The sequence below is a fragment of the Cadophora gregata genome (genome assembly GCF_030347475.1).
Source record: "Cadophora gregata isolate MNR1 chromosome Unknown scaffold_1, whole genome shotgun sequence".
Classification (NCBI taxonomy): Eukaryota; Fungi; Ascomycota; class Leotiomycetes; order Helotiales; family Ploettnerulaceae; genus Cadophora; species Cadophora gregata.
Genome location: NW_026695924.1, coordinates 3,701,863 through 3,718,508, shown reverse-complemented (window position 1 = coordinate 3,718,508; position 16,646 = coordinate 3,701,863). Strand labels below are relative to the sequence as shown.

At 48.3% G+C, this 16,646-nt stretch overlaps 7 protein-coding genes across 7 annotated transcripts; 3 read left to right on the top strand and 4 right to left on the bottom strand.

Moving 5' to 3' along the window:
• Window positions 1-1,351: 1,351 nt before the first annotated feature.
• Window positions 1,352-2,240, bottom strand: ONS95_001204 (uncharacterized protein; the record flags this gene model as incomplete). The annotated part of the gene is made up of 2 exons (XM_058494389.1): window positions 1,352-2,025; window positions 2,147-2,240. 2 exons carry the CDS (start codon window positions 2,238-2,240, stop codon window positions 1,352-1,354), a joined length of 768 nt encoding a protein of 255 aa, XP_058364592.1.
• An 886-nt stretch (window positions 2,241-3,126) lies between these two features.
• On the bottom strand, window positions 3,127-4,288 carry ONS95_001203 (uncharacterized protein; the record flags this gene model as incomplete). Its single annotated transcript, XM_058494388.1, has 3 exons — window positions 3,127-3,827; window positions 3,883-4,161; window positions 4,213-4,288. The coding sequence occupies 3 exons, from the start codon at window positions 4,286-4,288 to the stop codon at window positions 3,127-3,129; spliced, it is 1,056 nt and encodes a 351-aa protein (XP_058364591.1).
• A 1,417-nt stretch (window positions 4,289-5,705) lies between these two features.
• ONS95_001202 (uncharacterized protein) lies at window positions 5,706-7,525 on the top strand (the record flags this gene model as incomplete). Its single annotated transcript, XM_058494387.1, has 5 exons — window positions 5,706-5,958; window positions 6,012-6,402; window positions 6,450-7,332; window positions 7,387-7,443; window positions 7,496-7,525. 5 exons carry the CDS (start codon window positions 5,706-5,708, stop codon window positions 7,523-7,525), a joined length of 1,614 nt encoding a protein of 537 aa, XP_058364590.1.
• Window positions 7,526-7,904: 379 nt separating this feature from the next.
• On the bottom strand, window positions 7,905-9,943 carry NLRC3 (NLR, CARD domain-containing protein 3; the record flags this gene model as incomplete). The annotated part of the gene is made up of 2 exons (XM_058494386.1): window positions 7,905-8,579; window positions 8,675-9,943. 2 exons carry the CDS (start codon window positions 9,941-9,943, stop codon window positions 7,905-7,907), a joined length of 1,944 nt encoding a protein of 647 aa, XP_058364589.1.
• A 604-nt stretch (window positions 9,944-10,547) lies between these two features.
• Window positions 10,548-11,423, top strand: ONS95_001200 (uncharacterized protein; the record flags this gene model as incomplete). Its single annotated transcript, XM_058494385.1, has 1 exon — window positions 10,548-11,423. One exon carries the CDS (start codon window positions 10,548-10,550, stop codon window positions 11,421-11,423), a length of 876 nt encoding a protein of 291 aa, XP_058364588.1.
• A 1,020-nt stretch (window positions 11,424-12,443) lies between these two features.
• ONS95_001199 (uncharacterized protein) lies at window positions 12,444-16,293 on the top strand. Its single transcript, XM_058494384.1, has 3 exons — window positions 12,444-12,883; window positions 12,940-13,267; window positions 13,318-16,293. Exons 1-3 carry the CDS (start codon window positions 12,555-12,557, stop codon window positions 14,329-14,331), a joined length of 1,671 nt encoding a protein of 556 aa, XP_058364587.1. The 5' UTR covers window positions 12,444-12,554; the 3' UTR covers window positions 14,332-16,293.
• Window positions 14,459-16,294, bottom strand: ONS95_001198 (uncharacterized protein; the record flags this gene model as incomplete). Its single annotated transcript, XM_058494383.1, has 2 exons — window positions 15,201-16,294; window positions 14,459-15,147 (listed from the first exon to the last, which is right to left on the bottom strand). The coding sequence occupies exons 1-2, from the start codon at window positions 15,784-15,786 to the stop codon at window positions 14,459-14,461; spliced, it is 1,275 nt and encodes a 424-aa protein (XP_058364586.1). The 5' UTR covers window positions 15,787-16,294.
• Window positions 16,295-16,646: the final 352 nt, after the last annotated feature.

Below are 16,646 nucleotides of genomic sequence, written 5' to 3'. Positions count from 1 at the left end.
TCTCCCACTTTCCAGCGATCTGGTGAGGCCGGAGGGTTTTGTTCTCCAGCTCTAAGCGAGTCGGTAGCGAGTGAGGGGTTGCCATGCACTGGACCTTGGATGTGTCCATTATTGTCTTCTGGGGGAATTTCGGTTCGGCTCAGGAGTTCGGATGAAGTGGACTGGTTCTTGATCACCTGGCAGATCAATTCTGATTGAAAAGCCCACTTTCGTTGGTGGAGTGTATGATATCGATACAATATGGTGACGTAAAGGCTTCGGAGGTTAAATATCGAATGTTAAGAGCAAAATGTGGCCTTAGGTGTGTTGTAGCAGTCAGCACAACGGAGACAAGCTCTGAAGTTGTTGCGGTCAGGTAACGGGGGTTTACCGACATATCATGACTCGTAAAGACATTTGTGGTCCGTCAACTGCGCACTTACCTACCAAAATAATGAGTACGTCAGTGGAATTCTGTGGCGCGTTTTCTTCTTTATTTTTCTTTCGGGCCGATACAGAATCGTCGGGAAGTGTGGGGTTGCGGGGTGGCTGGGATGGAAAACCTTCAGCCCATGCCCCATGGAGCAGTGCCATGGAGAGATGAACCCACATTCGCCAAGATGAACTGGGGCAAGACTTTTGACATTCGGTAATTCTGGGTCTGGTTATTATCCCTGACGAGATTTGAGCTCACAAGAGTTCATATTTGACGACCACAGAGCCTATGATAGGACTGTTTCAGCTAAGAGCCTCGCTCACTACTCGGCTTCTTGCAAATGCTAATTCATCAGTTGATTGACCAGTCTTGCGGTAACCCAGGATTGTACCGTACGGTACCTTTGACTTAGATGCAGCCACTCATCTTAATGGTGAATCTTCGGTAGTTACGCATCCCCTATCCACTACGCACCTAGCAGAGAGCTCGTGATTATGTTCTCCTCAGTCTTGGGTGCATGAAGCATTGGAGCAACCGAGGCAGCAAGCATGTCCCCAGATCCGCAATCGGGCGCTCTTCGGGACATTGAGAGCATATCATAACAGACCACAAACATTTTGGTGGATCGATGCGGGGTTCATTTGGGTGGAGGTAAATCCCAAAGAGTTGCGATTGGATGTATGAGAGAAGAATGTACAAGGTCACGGTTTGTCGATACCAACGGTGTGGACAAACTCCTCAAAGGGGGCTCGTTTCCGCTGTAAACATTACCTAACTGGGTGCAGTGAGAACACGAGGGCCATCTTTCTGATGGAAATCTGTATTTCTTAAATCTTGTCTATGAAGTGACCGCATCAACTAAATCAAGAAATTGATTGCGGCTCGGAGTCTTATTCAAACTTTACCACCCAATGGATCTGATCAATACATCAACCTTTATGTCGTACCTTTCTGCGAGTATCCAGTCCTCATAAAAACATTAGAAGGCATCGACCTATCTTTAAACTCGTCGTCAAGGATATATGCGATCTCTTCTCCCTCCTGCTTGAATCCATACCTTGCATAGACACTCCGTCCCTTCTTCGAAGCCTCCATAACAGCCTCCAATCCACCCCTCCTCTTCGCCTCATCCAAACCCCATTGCACCAATTCCCCAGCAACACCCCTCCTTTGAAAGGCCGGATCCACAGCGCAAAGATCCAAAGCCATGATTGCAGGTGGGTCACGAGTCGCTGCTTCCTTCACGACTTCAGTGCGCTGTTTCGTCAAGGATTGAATCACCTGACACAGAAACTTCTGCGACGATTCATCGTCGGGATACAAAGTATTCAGTTGCAATCCCTCAATAAGTTCGGTTTTTGGTATATCCCCGTGTCCTTCTACCGTCGAAAGCTGTACCCAGATCGCCATGCCAGCAATTGCCTCGCCGCCAGGGGAAGATGGATCTTGAACTGTAGCTTTCAGGAAGACGACATTTGGGTTCCCGGATTCAGTGGACTTGCGAGCAGCCCATCGGCTCTGTAGGCGACTGGCACCTAAGATCTCGCCATCTGGTGTTTCCCAGCCGGGGTTGAATGCTGTCCAGATGCCGTCTGCGGTTTGGGTGCCGACTGATCATGAGATTAATTTATGTTGTCTTACATGACTCATGACAGGCTTTGTATGACAAGAGATCAGGGATGCCTTAGAGTTCTCATTGAAAGGCAGGTGTACATAGCGAAACATACATACATGCCGCGGCGGAGATAGCAAAACAGCGTGAGAAATCATCAGCATCGGTGATTGGTTCAACCCGGACTTGAGATGTGGATTGAGAGGTGGTCATAGTGTCGTCTTTGGTAGATTTGATAAAAGACTACTAGGAAAGATCTAGTGGGTTCGTGGGTTGGTAGATTGAGTTCTGACTTCGGCACGGTTATCTGATGGAATGGAAACCCAAAAATGGGGAAGGTTGCTGTTGGTGTTGGGCTTAGTAAGTGGCGCGAGCCTACAAAGTTACTTAGGCGTTAAGGTTACTGTATTATGGCGGGGAATTTGGCTTTAAGCGAGCCCATGAATTATTTACTGAGGCGAAATCTCAACAGTAGGGAATGCTCTTTACGGTTCAAGAAACACATGGATTGTTCTTGAACTAAACACGATCTTCGAATGTTCCCAGTTTATAACTATTCGGACCCAACATTTAGTATCCGAATTACTCCGTGACTCACTTTTGCCATGTCAAAAACATCGCCGTTCTAGGGTTAGACAACCATTCGCTTAGGATCCTGGGTACTCTTGTAAGAGATCATTTGATATCTGGTAGTCTCTATACATCGACAGACAGGAGCTATGTGATCACGGGTCGGTAACAACAATTTATGGTCGCCATGATTGCACCGGCTATTTGTTATCAAAGCTCCCAGAGGATGACACTAGCAAGCGTGCCAGTCGCTGATATTCTGATGACTTGCCTGAATCCAAAGTCGTCTACAACTATCAATGAAATCTTCCGTCATGGGGAGGATTAAAATCGCCATGAATACATCGATGTAATAAATCACTACTGCATTTGTCTGAGGCGTCCCTCGAAGTGGACCTGGTGATATTGGAATACAAATTATGATTACTAAGAGCTGGAGTGGACATCGTCAAAATACATCGAATTGTCGTAGAGAAAAGGAGGCTCATAAACAAGCTTTGAAGCAAGAAAGGCGCTACTGCCACGCCGCTCAAGATGAAGTATTGCCTCTCTCTTCATTGATCTTCTCAACCCTTTGGAAGACCTCTGCAGTCTTCTCCCAGATAGTTTTGGACACTTCCTCTTGATCGAGGCCAGTAAGACTCGCCTTCTTGGCCCTCTCCCCCTTCCAAGTCACAAGATACCCTCCACTTCCGACCTGACCATTGGCACCAGTCATAACGGCAGATCCAGTTGGTAATGAAACACCGCTGGCAGAAGAAGCACTGGCTGCTGGTTTAGCCGGTGGGTACATGCCGCTTGTTGCATGGAACAATTGCCGTTCCCCTGTCTCGTCTGCACTCTTCATGAATGGATAGATGAGCGGCGTGATGATTTTCGTGCCAAGACGAGCCCAAAGCGGAAGTTCGCGGGAGAAGCCTGTGTTTACAATAGCGGGCTCTGTGTGTATGAAAGTGATCCCTGGCTCACGAGCGCCGTACTGCTCTGCCATGAAATCGTTCATGATAATGGTATGGGCGGCATTCTTGTAAGCGGAAAAGGAATTCTTCAGCTCAATGTCTTTCAAATCGATAGTTCCGTATGAATTTCCCGTGCCAAGCAGACTGACAGATCGAGCGAAGTGTGGTGGGAGGGTGCTAGCGTTTCTGAGTTGAGGGAGGAGGTTGGAGATAAACCGCATTCGAGACCAGAAATTGAGAGCTTGCTTTCGATCCAGACCTTCCGGACTCTCTGTTGCAGATGTGATTAGCACAGTTTCCGACATTATACGTGCAATACTGCTTACCATCTCGACCTCTCATATTCGAATTTCCTGGTGTTTGGAATAACAGATTCACACTCTTCTCCTTCTCCTGTATGATCTTGCAAGCTCGATCCACCTCTGCCAGTTCCGAAACGTCTGCCTTTATGAAATCTACCTTCCCATCTTTGTTCAGTCCCTTGCATTCCGTGATTATTCGGTCTGCGGCGGATTCGCTTCTTCCGATGAGGTAAACTCTGGGAGAGTCTGCGTGCTTGACGAAGGCTTTGAGCGTGAACTCTCCAATGCCACTTGTACCACCAACTGCAGATATTTAGTACTCCTCCAATAATTGTGTGATGAAATTATACGCACCAAAAAGAGCTACAAGCCCAGGACCTAGCTCGCGAAGTCGAGCATTTGATGCATGGACGATGTCGAGAGCAACCATGATGGATGTGCTTACTGTAAGAAGATGGAAGTTGGAAACAATTATTTGATGATATCAATTAACTCAGAAGTATCGTATGCAATGGGAATGGGGATTCTCATGCTTCTCTCAAGGTTATGCGACGCCTTTGTAGGTGTTGAGCGTCGTCCTACGTCGCAAAGTTCGGCCGAAGGCAAGGCTGTGGTTCTGACGCGGTCGCTTGCCAAGACTCGGGATTGATGCGAGACTGTCAGCAGCTCACAGGTCCGATCGAAGCCACACTTCCTCCTGCTAACGCCGACAACACACAACACGGGGGGGGGGATCCAGGGCATCGCACGTATGTCTTGCAATGACAGCAATTCGAGATGAAACGCCTCATTACTTGCTGCGCCAGTGTGTTGCGTCATTGAGACCATCGGAATCTGATTCTGCCTACCTAAGCGGCTCTGCCTGTATATGTCTGATCTGATCTCCATCGATCATGACCTAGAGTCAAGCCGTCGTCCCTCTGCCCAAGATCTTCCTTCGCTGTTCAATCCTCTGCCCTTTCTGTCTTGCGAGCTTGTCTGCAAAGATCACATATCTTGATGCGGTCGGGCTATCAGGGTCACAAACGCGTCCAAGTCCTCTCTTATGAGCGCTCGAAACAAGCAGTGGATTTTGCCTAGAACCCTTTGAAGTTGCTGAGCTCTGCGAGGTACTCGCTATGTGGAGTTTACCGTCGAACACGTGGGTAATTTAACTTACTTTTTGAGGCAGATTGACTTTAAGTTTACCTTGCCTAGGAGTAACATTGTCCAGTCTACATTTCCATGTCCATATTTGACTTCATAGCTGCCCCAGATGTCAAAGTTCAGCCTCTCGGTGGTCTACGTCAATCCTGTCCCTCGACGCTTTCACAATGCGCCTCCGACTTCCTGTGGATTAATTGTCAAACCTCAAGACCCCTGCAAGCACAGAGTTACAAGCTTTTCGTCCAAGTCAACTGAACTCACAAATCGGGACGAAACTTCCGGTCCTGTCAAGTGCTCGCCGCTCGGCCCAGAGTTCCTTGCCAAGAAACCATAATATATCCGCAACCTTATCAATTCCCCGCCACGAACCTCCCCTCATTTAGATTATTGTTCCATCTGTAGGAAGAATTGCATGATTCGTACCCGGCAAGAGTTTCTTTTTAAGCTTAGACCTGCTTGTGTCGGATGAAAATGCATAGTCCATCGAAAAATTCTCCGTGTCGCGATAGGCGCACGAAAGCTGACAGCTTTCTGGCTATGAGTTTCTGCCAATTAGTGAGATTCATTGCGTGCTGCGGGGCGGTTCATTTCTTTCATCGCATGGTACATGTATTGGGCGTTGTCCCGTAAGGATGCTTTACTTGTTCCTACATACTCTTCCATTCTTTCGAACTTTTGCGCTCCCCTCACTTTTGTTGAAAATGAAGCTGCTTCTCGCGTTGCAGGCAACGCTTTTCTCTGCATTCGCAGAGGCTATCACTCTTACCACAGCTACTGATTCATACACAGTCAATGCTGGATCTGCGAATACCTTTGAATTTGTGGTGTCGAGGACGAACTGCGATATTACTTCGTTGAAATATCGTGGTGTTGAAGCCCAGTACAAGAGCACGGGCTCTCACATCGGTTCTGGTCTTGGGTCTGGTACGACTGTTACTGCCCAAGAAGTTACAAGTATGTACTTCCTTTGTTCGCAAGCTACACCTCCTTATTGCGCATCTGTACAGGCGGTTCCACCAAATACGTCAAAATAACGTGTGCAACCTCAACATTGACACATTACTATGTCGTCCGAGATACCGAAAGCGCGATTCACATGGCAACTCATATCACCGCTGAACCAACTGTTGGTGAGCTGAGGTTTATTGCACGTCTCAACAAGGCCGTTCTCCCAAACGACGATGTCAACCAGGCATCCGACATTGGCGGTTCAAGCAGTACAGTCGAAGGCGAGGATGTGTTCGTTGTTGGAGGACAGACTCGAAGCAAGTTCTACTCCAGTCAAAGATTCATTGATGACCAAGTTCACTGTATCAGTGGCTCAGACATCAAGGCCTGCATGGTCATCCCTGGTACTGGCTATGAACTGTCTTCTGGAGGACCGTTCTTCCGTGACATGTAACTACTTCCGTCCCATTGTCAGTACCGAGCTAACGTGGAGCCAGTGACACCAATCCAACCGATTCCTACAGTGGTCTTTACTTCTATATGAACTCCAACCACGCCCAAACCGAAGCATACAGAACCGGTCTTCACGGACCATACTCACTCTACTTCTCTCGTTCCGGCATCCCGAATGCCAAGACGGATCTTTCCTTTATGGGAAACATGGGTCTGAAAGGATGGTTCGGAGCAGCTGACCGTGGAACTGTCAAGGGGAAGGCATCTGGTGTCGACGGATCCAAGTATCAGATCGTACTGCACTGGTACAACGTTTACGCCGAATACTGGACCTACGCGGACTCCAGCGGAAACTTTGTTTCACCGGCAATGAGACCCGGAACGTACACCCAGGTTCTCTACCAGGACGAGTTGAAGGTCGCCTCGGCTACGAATGCCGTCGTGATTACTGCAGGAGGATCAGTCACAAGCAACATCGCATCGACATGGAGCACTCCCGGCGTGACTTTGTTCCAAATCGGTGACTGGGATGGTCAGCCAACAGGGTTTCGTAACGCTGACAAGCAACTACGAATGCACCCAAGCGACTCTCGCATGTCTTCCTGGGGACCACTCACATACACCGTCGGATCATCAGCCACGAGCGACTTCCCCATGGCAATTTTCAAGGGCGTCAACGACCCCGTTACCATCAAGTTCACTTTGACTGCTGCCCAAGCCAGTGGTGCCGCTACACTCCGGATCGGAACGACTCTTGCGTTCGCGGGTGGAAGACCGTCCGTTGTTATCAATGGCAAGGCTGGCACGATTCCTGCGGCGCCTACTGCTATTGATTCTCGGGGCGTGACGAGAGGCGCGTATCGTGGACGGGGAGAAATTTATAATTTTGCTATCGCTTCGGGAGGGTTGGTGACAGGGTCGAACACTGTAAGCTTACTGGACACGGCAAGATGAAATTTTAATACTGATAAGATTGAACAGATCACCATCACTGTCGCTTCCGGATCGAGCGGGTCGTCCTTTCTCTCACCAAACTTCGTAAGTCCACACCCTGTTGGCTTACCCATGCACAGCTACTAAACAACAGCAGATTTTTGATGCAGTTCATCTGTTCCGCTAATTTTGCTGCTCCTTCTGAACGTACCATTTCAATTCTTCGACTGGTATTTGCTGTCATCTCAGCGTATTCTTCTGTATATATTCAAATTCGCCATGTTAGTGACGAATCTATTAAACTTCTTCAAGCGAGTGATCTCGCTTCTGTATCGATGCGTCTCGTTATCGACTTGACCTAAATTTTTACCAGACACTGTAGTGAAAGCAATGTCCTGTTTTGAATTTACAAGTGAGTGATCAAGATAGAGGTGATAAGGAAGACGTCTTTCATTATTCATTATCCAAGTGTTATATTGAGCTTAGGCAGAAATTCCCAGCCGAGGCGTCCATGACTGCACATCCTAATCAATCATACGATCCAAACCACTCCAACCACCACATACTCAAGCCGTACCGGCAAGTTTCCTCTCCCACTTCTCCGCATCCTCAGTAATCAACTTCCACACCGGATCGCCCTCCTTCCACGGCTCATCCATCGGCAACCCAAGCCGCTTATCCTGAGTGCGATACATACTATCGATCTTCCTCACATCGGGCGTATTTCTCAAGAACCGCAACTCCTCCGAGTTCAAGAAATCATCATAGTTCTCGATATGCGGGTAGTACTTTGCCTGATTCTTGACCAGCCGATTACGGACCTCGAGTGAGCAGGATTTTGGAGCGTTGGTGCCTTCGAATATGCCATCAGAGGTGGTTGCTGTGTTGGTGACTTGGACGTGGTTTACTGCGAATTGCACTAGTTCGGATTGTGCGGCTGTGGAGCGGATCTCTTGCATGCCGGCTAGAGAGAAGACTGTACGGCCGAGGTTTAGAGAGCGCAGTGAGGGGGAGAGGATGAGTGGTTTTAGGGCTTCGATGCAGCTGTCGTCTAGGTAATTGAATTTCTGGCTGTGGGCTTTGGTTGTTTGGGATGCGCCGAGGTCGAGAGTGTGGAAGGGGTGGGCTTCGGTTGTGAGTGCTTTGGCGAGAGTGGTGACTCCTTTGCTGGTAAGTCCAGCGGAGGCGAGTGTGAGGCGTTTGAGTGTTTTGTTTTTTGAGAGGCCGGGAGCGAGGAGAGCCTACATTGAAGAGAGTTAATCCGTGAGCTGGGGGAGAAGTGGTTGGATTGGAAGATATGAATGGGATCTGGAAATGATATATGAGATGAACTTACCATGCCAGCATCGCCGATGGGATTGGTTGAAAGAAACAAACTCTCAAGCACACACTCTGGAGAAGCCAGATACGTGGACAGACTAGCACAAGCGCTCTGACCGATGCCATTGGCATTCAAGTATAGATTTTGAAGTGACGAAGGCTTTCCGGCAATTGCATCGATGAATTGTCGCACTCCCTCGTCGCCAAGCTCAGTAGTCTCCAAGTCCAAAGTCCGAAGATTCTTCGTATGAAGAACAAGATCAGCCAGAATCAAACTGGAGCCAGCACCCAGGGGGTTTCGCTTGAACCAAAGATTGGTGATTGAAGTAGAAGCGGTCATTTGTGACGCGAGCATCTGAAGACCGGTACGAGTTATGTGACAGCCTGCAAGGTACCAAGTCTCCATTCGATTCGGGTACTTCGCGATGAAATCTGCAATCATCTTGGCGCCGGTTGATGAGATTGCGTTATTGCCCAGGAGGAAATGCTTGATCTGATTATTGGATTCCAGAGACTTCATCAGCTGTCCAATATGAGTGGGTCCAACTACTTTCTTGCAGAGGTCGAGACGGCCGTCATCATACACGATACCTCGCTCGAATTCCAAGAGAGAACTCTTCCAAAGCAATTCAACGCCTCTGGTACCAGTGTACTCCTTGTTCTTGGCTGCAAACTCAAAGCCGGGTTTGGAGGTTTCGTGTCCGCCGACGGTATCGAATGGCACATCCTGCTCCAAGAATGCAAAGATGGGCTCAAAATGATCAGCCTTTCCAATCTCAACTGGCATAGGAATAGCTATAGGTCCCTTCAAGTCAACTGGGTCAACATCCTGTCCAGCCCAAGGACCTTGAATTCGAATCAGCTTGCCGCCTGCATTGTTCTTTGGTTGCAGCTCGAGTGACAAGCGGTCTCGTTGCTTCTGACGGACAACTTTTTGAGCAGGGAGGGTGAGGCGTTCGTATTGAATGAGTGCAGCCAGTTCTGATGCTTCTGGAAACAGGATTTTCCCGAGCTGTAATGCGAATGGTCGTTGAGATTTATTTCTCCGACGCGGTAAGGCTTTGATCACTGCCTCATTGCTAAAATCTCCACCTTGAATGGATCGTAGAGCAAGAAGGCACTCATCAATGATGTATGGCGAATATGTTTGGACTGATGAGTTAAGTGACTCGTCAGCCTCGATAGTGATGTCCTCAAATGAAGATGTTGAAGTGTCGGATTCGTAGGTTACTGTCGACGGAGGAGCGGAAGTCGACCGCTCTTTGTCTGCCTCCTCGTTGCTCATTGTGAAGTGGCTCCAGTCTAATGGACCTGTGTGGAGGAACAATCAAACTCTCCAAATTGCAATAGGTTGCTTGATGAAAAGTTCGCGTTCGGGTGCTCAGTACCCAAATATTCTTTAGTGATCGAATCTGTCTACTGCAAGGCCGTATCTGACGTTGTACTTGTACGAGTGAGCCCGACCAAATCTTCAGCATGAAAACTCGTGATTTTGAGTCTAGATCTTTCGACAATTGTTGAGCTTGGTGGGGGAAGAGACTTCTTTATGTAGAAAGTTCCACGCTCCACTACCTGGCTCAAGGGCTTACCTGGAGTCATCCGGCGAGCTAAGCGACTCATCCTTTGCTTGAGACATGTTCTTCAAAGGGCGTACATGTCTTTTAACCTTCAGCGTTGTGAAGTCAGAGAATAATTGATACGCAATTCAATTACATCCAGCAGCACGACATACCTGTTGACAACTTCGAGAGCGAGTGCTGCCCGTGACTTTCACGTGTTGGTATTAGTCAGCTTTGCTTCAAACGCGCCATGTACATGCTTTCTTAAATCGAACTTTTGGGGACTTGTCAGCTTCGCAAGAATTTCCATTTTCTGCCACAAAATCCAAGATGGGCCGCGTATTCTGTGATACAATCCCTCCTGTTGGTTTGGGAACTTTCCGACTCAAACATGACTCAGTGAAGCCAGCTTTACGTGATGCGATTCGACTTGGGTACCGTCACATCGATACAGCAACCATCTACCGCAACGAAATTCAGATTGGCGAAGTTCTTCAGGAGCTATACGCCTCAGACGCAAGCAACATATCCCGATCTGACCTCTGGATCACCTCCAAATTGTCTCCATACGACATGGCAACACCACGAAATTCTCTCCTCAAGTCACTCTCGGCACTTCAAACCTCTTACCTGGACTTGTATCTCATCCACTGGCCTGCTATGGCACGAAAGCCGGCCACAAGCCCAGAGAATAAGAAGTTGCGCCTTGAAGCGTGGAAAGTGCTGAATGAGGCCAAAAAGCAGGGGCTGGTCAGGCATATTGGGGTCTCAAATTTCACTGTCGAGCACCTGAGGGAGTTGAGTGAGACTGAGTGGGGTATCAAAGATACATTTGTTCAGATGGAGGTACATCCTTGGTATTGGAGAGACGCAGCTGAGATCCAGAAGGTCTTCGCAGACCAAAATCTGAGGATGGTCGGCTACGCACTTCTTGCTGAAGGAAAGTTGATGGCTGATGATTGCCCTGGAATTATCGGCCAAATCGCACAGAGGACTGGCTTGACGAAGGTTCAGGTGGTGCTATCGTGGGCGCAGAAGAAGAACTGGGGTGTTTTAGTGAAGAGTGAAAATGAAGATCACCTACGGCAAAACCTGGAGACACCAATTGTAATGGATACCTTAACGCCTGATGATATTCAAGCAATCGACAATATTTCTTCGGAGAGAGAAGAAAAGCGGTGCTGGGATCCCAGACTTGTCAAGTGAGATACGATTTCTGAGACGAATAAACTATCTTCCGGTACAATATCACAACACCACCGATCACGTTCGGATCAAGGCAAGGCCATGCTGCATTCTCATACATGAGATATGTAGTCTCCAATTACGTTCTCCGGGATGTCTCTGTATAAGTAATCTGGGTAATGTTCGAATGGCTCCCAGCAGGTATGCTTCAACCATATTGTTTTCTCTGCGACCGAAGGTTTCACCTCTTGTCTCCTCGGAGATTCTCGGGCCGAATCAGCCGCTTCGACTTGCTCGATGACATTTTTGATGTTCTCTTGAAGTCTGTGAAGCTTATGGAGGAGAGAAGGGTTCTGCCAACCAGCACCCCTGGGTGGTCAAGGTCGACACTTCGAAGCGAGGTGCCACCAGTCGAGCCCGGTGTCGGCAAAGGCAGAACTTGTCACCATGCTAATTCTCTCGGGAACCATTGTGGCGCGTAGAGTAGCGTGCTTGAGATGACCTCCTTGAATGATCTCCTCGTGCGTGGTAGAAAAGTCAGTCAAGGAGGATGGTCTTTTGGGTGGGAAAATTGACCACATGCAAAAGACGACGATTGTGGAAGGGCAGCCCAGTGCCCAGGATGAGACGACGGAGACTAAGGAGGTCAAGTAATGCACAAGAATGCATAGCGAATGCACAGAGTGTGTCTCTGTATGTAAGGCATTCATGCAAAACGGGGGATGGTGTGGTATTTCAGATGATTTTTGAACAGCCGTTCAGACCTGACGGGCCTCCAGCTATTTTGACTATGCGCAGCAACCTGTGGCAGCGAGGACTCTTGGGATTTCACCAGCCATCCACTTCTGCTAAATTAAGCCAATCGAAAACAGATTTTCAGATGTCGAGATTCCATCAAGTGACTATAAAACAGAAGTAAACAAACATTGCACGTGATAAGATGTTCTGCAGGGGTTAGAGTGAGCTAGTCATAATCAGGATTAGTTCGCTTCTTCATCTCAGCCTTGTGTGCCTCGCGAGGAAATGTCAACAACAAGCAGCCTTCAAATCCTTAGCCTTGCCTCGATAGCAGAGGGCTGAATATCATGCCGACCAATTCTCGCTACAACCCACAATAACCCGACACCGAGACCCTTCGAGCGCGCCTACGCAATGGCTGTCCTCGACGGATTCCTCTCCTCCATCCTCAAGTTCCTCAAAGCAAAGGATGCCGTCCAGCTTCAGAGCTTCCTCCAAGTCGAGCCCCCACTACCCGCCGAGTATCTCCAATTGAGCCAAGAGCTGAAGTCTTCCTGGAGCGATAGCAAGAGGCTTGAACAGCACATCGAGAAGCTTCTGCCGTTCAATGATGATGACAGAGCTGAGGAGGGTGGTTCGTGGCCTGGCTTCCTAGTCTTCATACAAGACTACCTGGAATTCTGGAAGGATGCAGACTTTGATGACTTGGTGTCGACGCATGTGAAGCTGTCTTCATTAATAGTGTAAGCTTCTCCGGACCCGAAGTTGGTGTATTAGTACTGAGAGTGTAATGCTATAGCTCTTGCAATACCGCCATGTCGAATGCAACATATGGAATAGTGATGCTTCCCACTTCCATACGGCTTTGCTCAAGTCTTGCAAGACTTGCTATAATGCTCGACAAAAGACCCGACTTAACACGGAGAATGGTGGAAGTGAAGGATGTTGACCAAGGAGAAAAGAAGACGTTGGTGGAAGCTACAGCGGAAACTATACAACGGGCATTCACATTGTGCCTTAACGAGAGGACGGCAAGTAGGAATGGGATAGGTCGAGATGGAAAGCCAGAAGGGAAGAAGATTGGTATATACTCATTTGCGAATATGGTTCTCAAATTGCTCTTCAAAGTATGGGGCCTGCATCGAAATCGATATTCCTGGTCTAACATGTTTCGCAGAGCCGAAAAACTTCATTGGCAAAACAACTGTTTACGAATATCGTGGCCGCCTCACCACCATTAGGTCTCTACCCAGCAGCGCAACGCGTTACCTATCTGTACTACCTTGGCCGATATCATTTTGCGACTGGCCACTTCTACTATGCACAACAATGCCTTCAGTCAGCATATGATCAATGCCATAATCGATGCATCAAACAGCGTCGAGCGGTTCTCATATATCTCGTCTCTGCAAATCTCATACTAGGTCGGCTGCCTTCTCCAGCATTCGCAAGTCGGCCAGAATCAGACGTCCTTGCAAAGTTTATACCAATCGCAAACGCGATTCGAAAAGGAGACATGCCAGCATTCAAGAGAGCCTTAGGTCCGGAATCTGGAAATGAAAGGTGGTTCTTCGAGCATGGGATTCTGCTACAGTTGCAATCGAGATGCGAAGTTCTGGTCTGGCGCTCGCTGGCTCGTAGAGTCTTCCTTCTTACCTACAAGTTTCCCTGGGATCCGGAATCCAAGAAAGCTCCAACACTGAGTTTGGATGATGTAGTCGTTGCTTTTCAGCTGTGCCAAAAACTTCTGGAAGGGTGGCAGAAACCAGTTGATACACACGCGTTCATGCAATCAGGACGCACCCACCCCAATGCAATGTTCATGAAACCTCCAGACCTGGCCCCTCCTCAAAATGGTCCCAAAAGTCTACCCATCGGACGGGGTACGATTTTTGGCAATAAGATGCCAGGATTAAGCGACATCGAACCTATCATTGCAAGTCTTATCCAGCAAGGCTTGTTGCATGGTTTCATTAGCCACACTCAGGGCAAATTTGCTATAATTGGAGCGAAGCAGAGAGGTGGGCCACTACAAGCCGGATTTCCACCTGTGTGGGAGGTTCTCCATGAGAGGGCTGTTTCTCAGAATAGGGTTGCCGAATGCCCAGGTTGGGTCCAGAGAGAAAAGAATCTTGGTATGGGAGGAGTAGTCAACTTGACCGGGGCTCGGCCAGCCGGGGAGAACGGCTGAAGAGTGCAGGAAGGCACAAGGGAAATTTAAGAAAATAAGGATGAAGGAAATCCAAGACAACCACGTCCCTAAGGAAGAGGTGCACGCTTTCCGGTATGGATAGAACTGGAAGTAATTGGATTGTGTTTCAATCACCAGCCCTATCGTCATCCTCAGTCCTCCAATATGACTTAGCCTCGATATCTTGACGCTTCTCTACTTTCGTTTGATCCACGTTTACTGTCCCACCCATCTGGCCAGTTGTGCCGTATTGTGGTCCGCGAAGTTCTTTCTGTAGTGGTGGAGACTGTGTAATTCTTGATTGGCTGGAAATGTTGACCGAACGAGCACCTGTTGAGGTACAAAGCGTCATTTGTTGTAATGCCTCTTGGTTGAAGCGTGCGCTTTCTCTGGCTCCCTCGTATGGCGATTGATATTGTTGCTGTTGGGAAGCATGAGTCAAAACCTTCACCGCGCTAGGCAATTGGTATGAGGGATTGTGCAATGGGCCAGCGGACGCTACCATCTTAGTATGAGGTGCTTGTCGTGGATTGATGGGTGGTGGTGGAGCAAGTACTCGGGTTTTCCTATGGGTTGGACGGCCGAGGGCAGTAGGAGGATGAATCGATGTCATCAGCGGTGGGAAGGGAAGGCTCAGTTGAGGTCGCTTCTCCGAGGTCTTTGATGAAGAAGCCAACCTTCGAGCTTGGGTTTGTTGTATTGAAGAATCTGCAAAAGCAAGAGCTTCCTCACCACTCACTTCGGAACCCGGCTGGAACTTGTCGATATAGGGTACGAATCCTTGCTTATCACGCTTGCGTTCAGCGTCTTGCCGAGCTGTTCATCTTGTTAGATCGCCGGTCATGTACACAGAACAAATTGAAACCTACCTCTGGCGAATTGCATGACACCATCGGCACCCCAACTTCCCAAGATCGCCTCCACCGGAACCCGTCCCCATACCAGAAACTCCTCACCAACCATACTGTTCGTGTGGACTACCTCTGTATGCAAACCCCGGCCAATGCTCACAGTGGCTCTACCTCTTATGATTGAGACACCCATATCTCTAAGGCTCGCGCCACGAACACAGTAAACTCTATACTCCGTGTCCGATCCCTTTCTCAGAAGCTCCGCCTCCCACTCAGCAAGAGTTCTCTTGGAGTACAGGCCAACGAATTGCACATGTGTCGTTGTCTGGAATGTATCCTGATTATCCATGATTCCACAGTACTTGTCGTAGAAAGCCTCAAGGTGGAGTTTAGATGCTGGGAAAGAGTCGCGGTTCTCCTCGTGAGGCTCTATTCCGCTGCTTGCGGCTCGGAAGCCCTTGAGTGAAGGGGAGCTGGGCGATTTGTCGGACCAGCGTTGGCAGGCTTTGAAGAGGTAGGTGGGGATCTCGTCACCGTTAAGGCGGGGGTCTTCGGCGGGGTTGATGACCGTGCGGGCTGCGTTTGCCATGGTGGCTGTGATCATTGGCTCTATGTAGGATGAGGTGCGCTTCAGCACAGTCACAGTGGATTTGTTGGTTTTTAGGTATCCAAGATCTTTTGGTTGAGATCGAGATCGAATTTCAATAGCTTGAAAGGAAGGGGAAGGAAGAAGCAGCTCAACATCAAAAGACAATGCTTTATTGTGCGGGTTGAGGTGCAGCTACGCGCGAAACGATCCATTTTCCATTTGAGTGAATTTCAGGACGTACTTTCACTTCAGCCTTGCTGTCATCGTGTCGCTTTGGAAAGTGAATTCCAGACTATTTCGCACTCCGTTGCGGAGGACGATGATGTGGCATGTCTTTCCACCGGGCCAGACAACAATCAAAGCTTTTGTCACGTTATCAAATGCGTCTTTTAGCGAACATCAATATACACTGTCAAGAAAGCTCATTGAGACAACTCGAGTGGTAGGATATTTACATATCGTCTTGCTCAAAGGCCTTCTTCTTGCTTGTGGTGAAGAATTGTTATAAATTCTCTGGTTGGGGGGTTGTTTAGATTGTTCAAGTCAATTATTAAGAAAGCCTTGCTTCATAACAGACTTTTTTTTTCTGCGAGCTTTGATTTCTATTGGTGCCTATTGATTGAAGAATAATGATTAATATAGAGTGGTGCGACGAAGAGCGTATAAACAAAGTGAGATGCTATTTTGATTACTCTCTGGACGCTGATTTGCCCATTGAAGCTGGCATTCACTTCCATTTTGCCCGAAGTTGTCTATGACAATGGCTAGACCTAGGCAGGTATTCATTTCAAACAACTTTAAAGTGATTTGGTTATTCTCCTGATATGGGTTTTAAAGTATGGGCTTGAGGCAACCACCTGGCATGTGACCTGTGA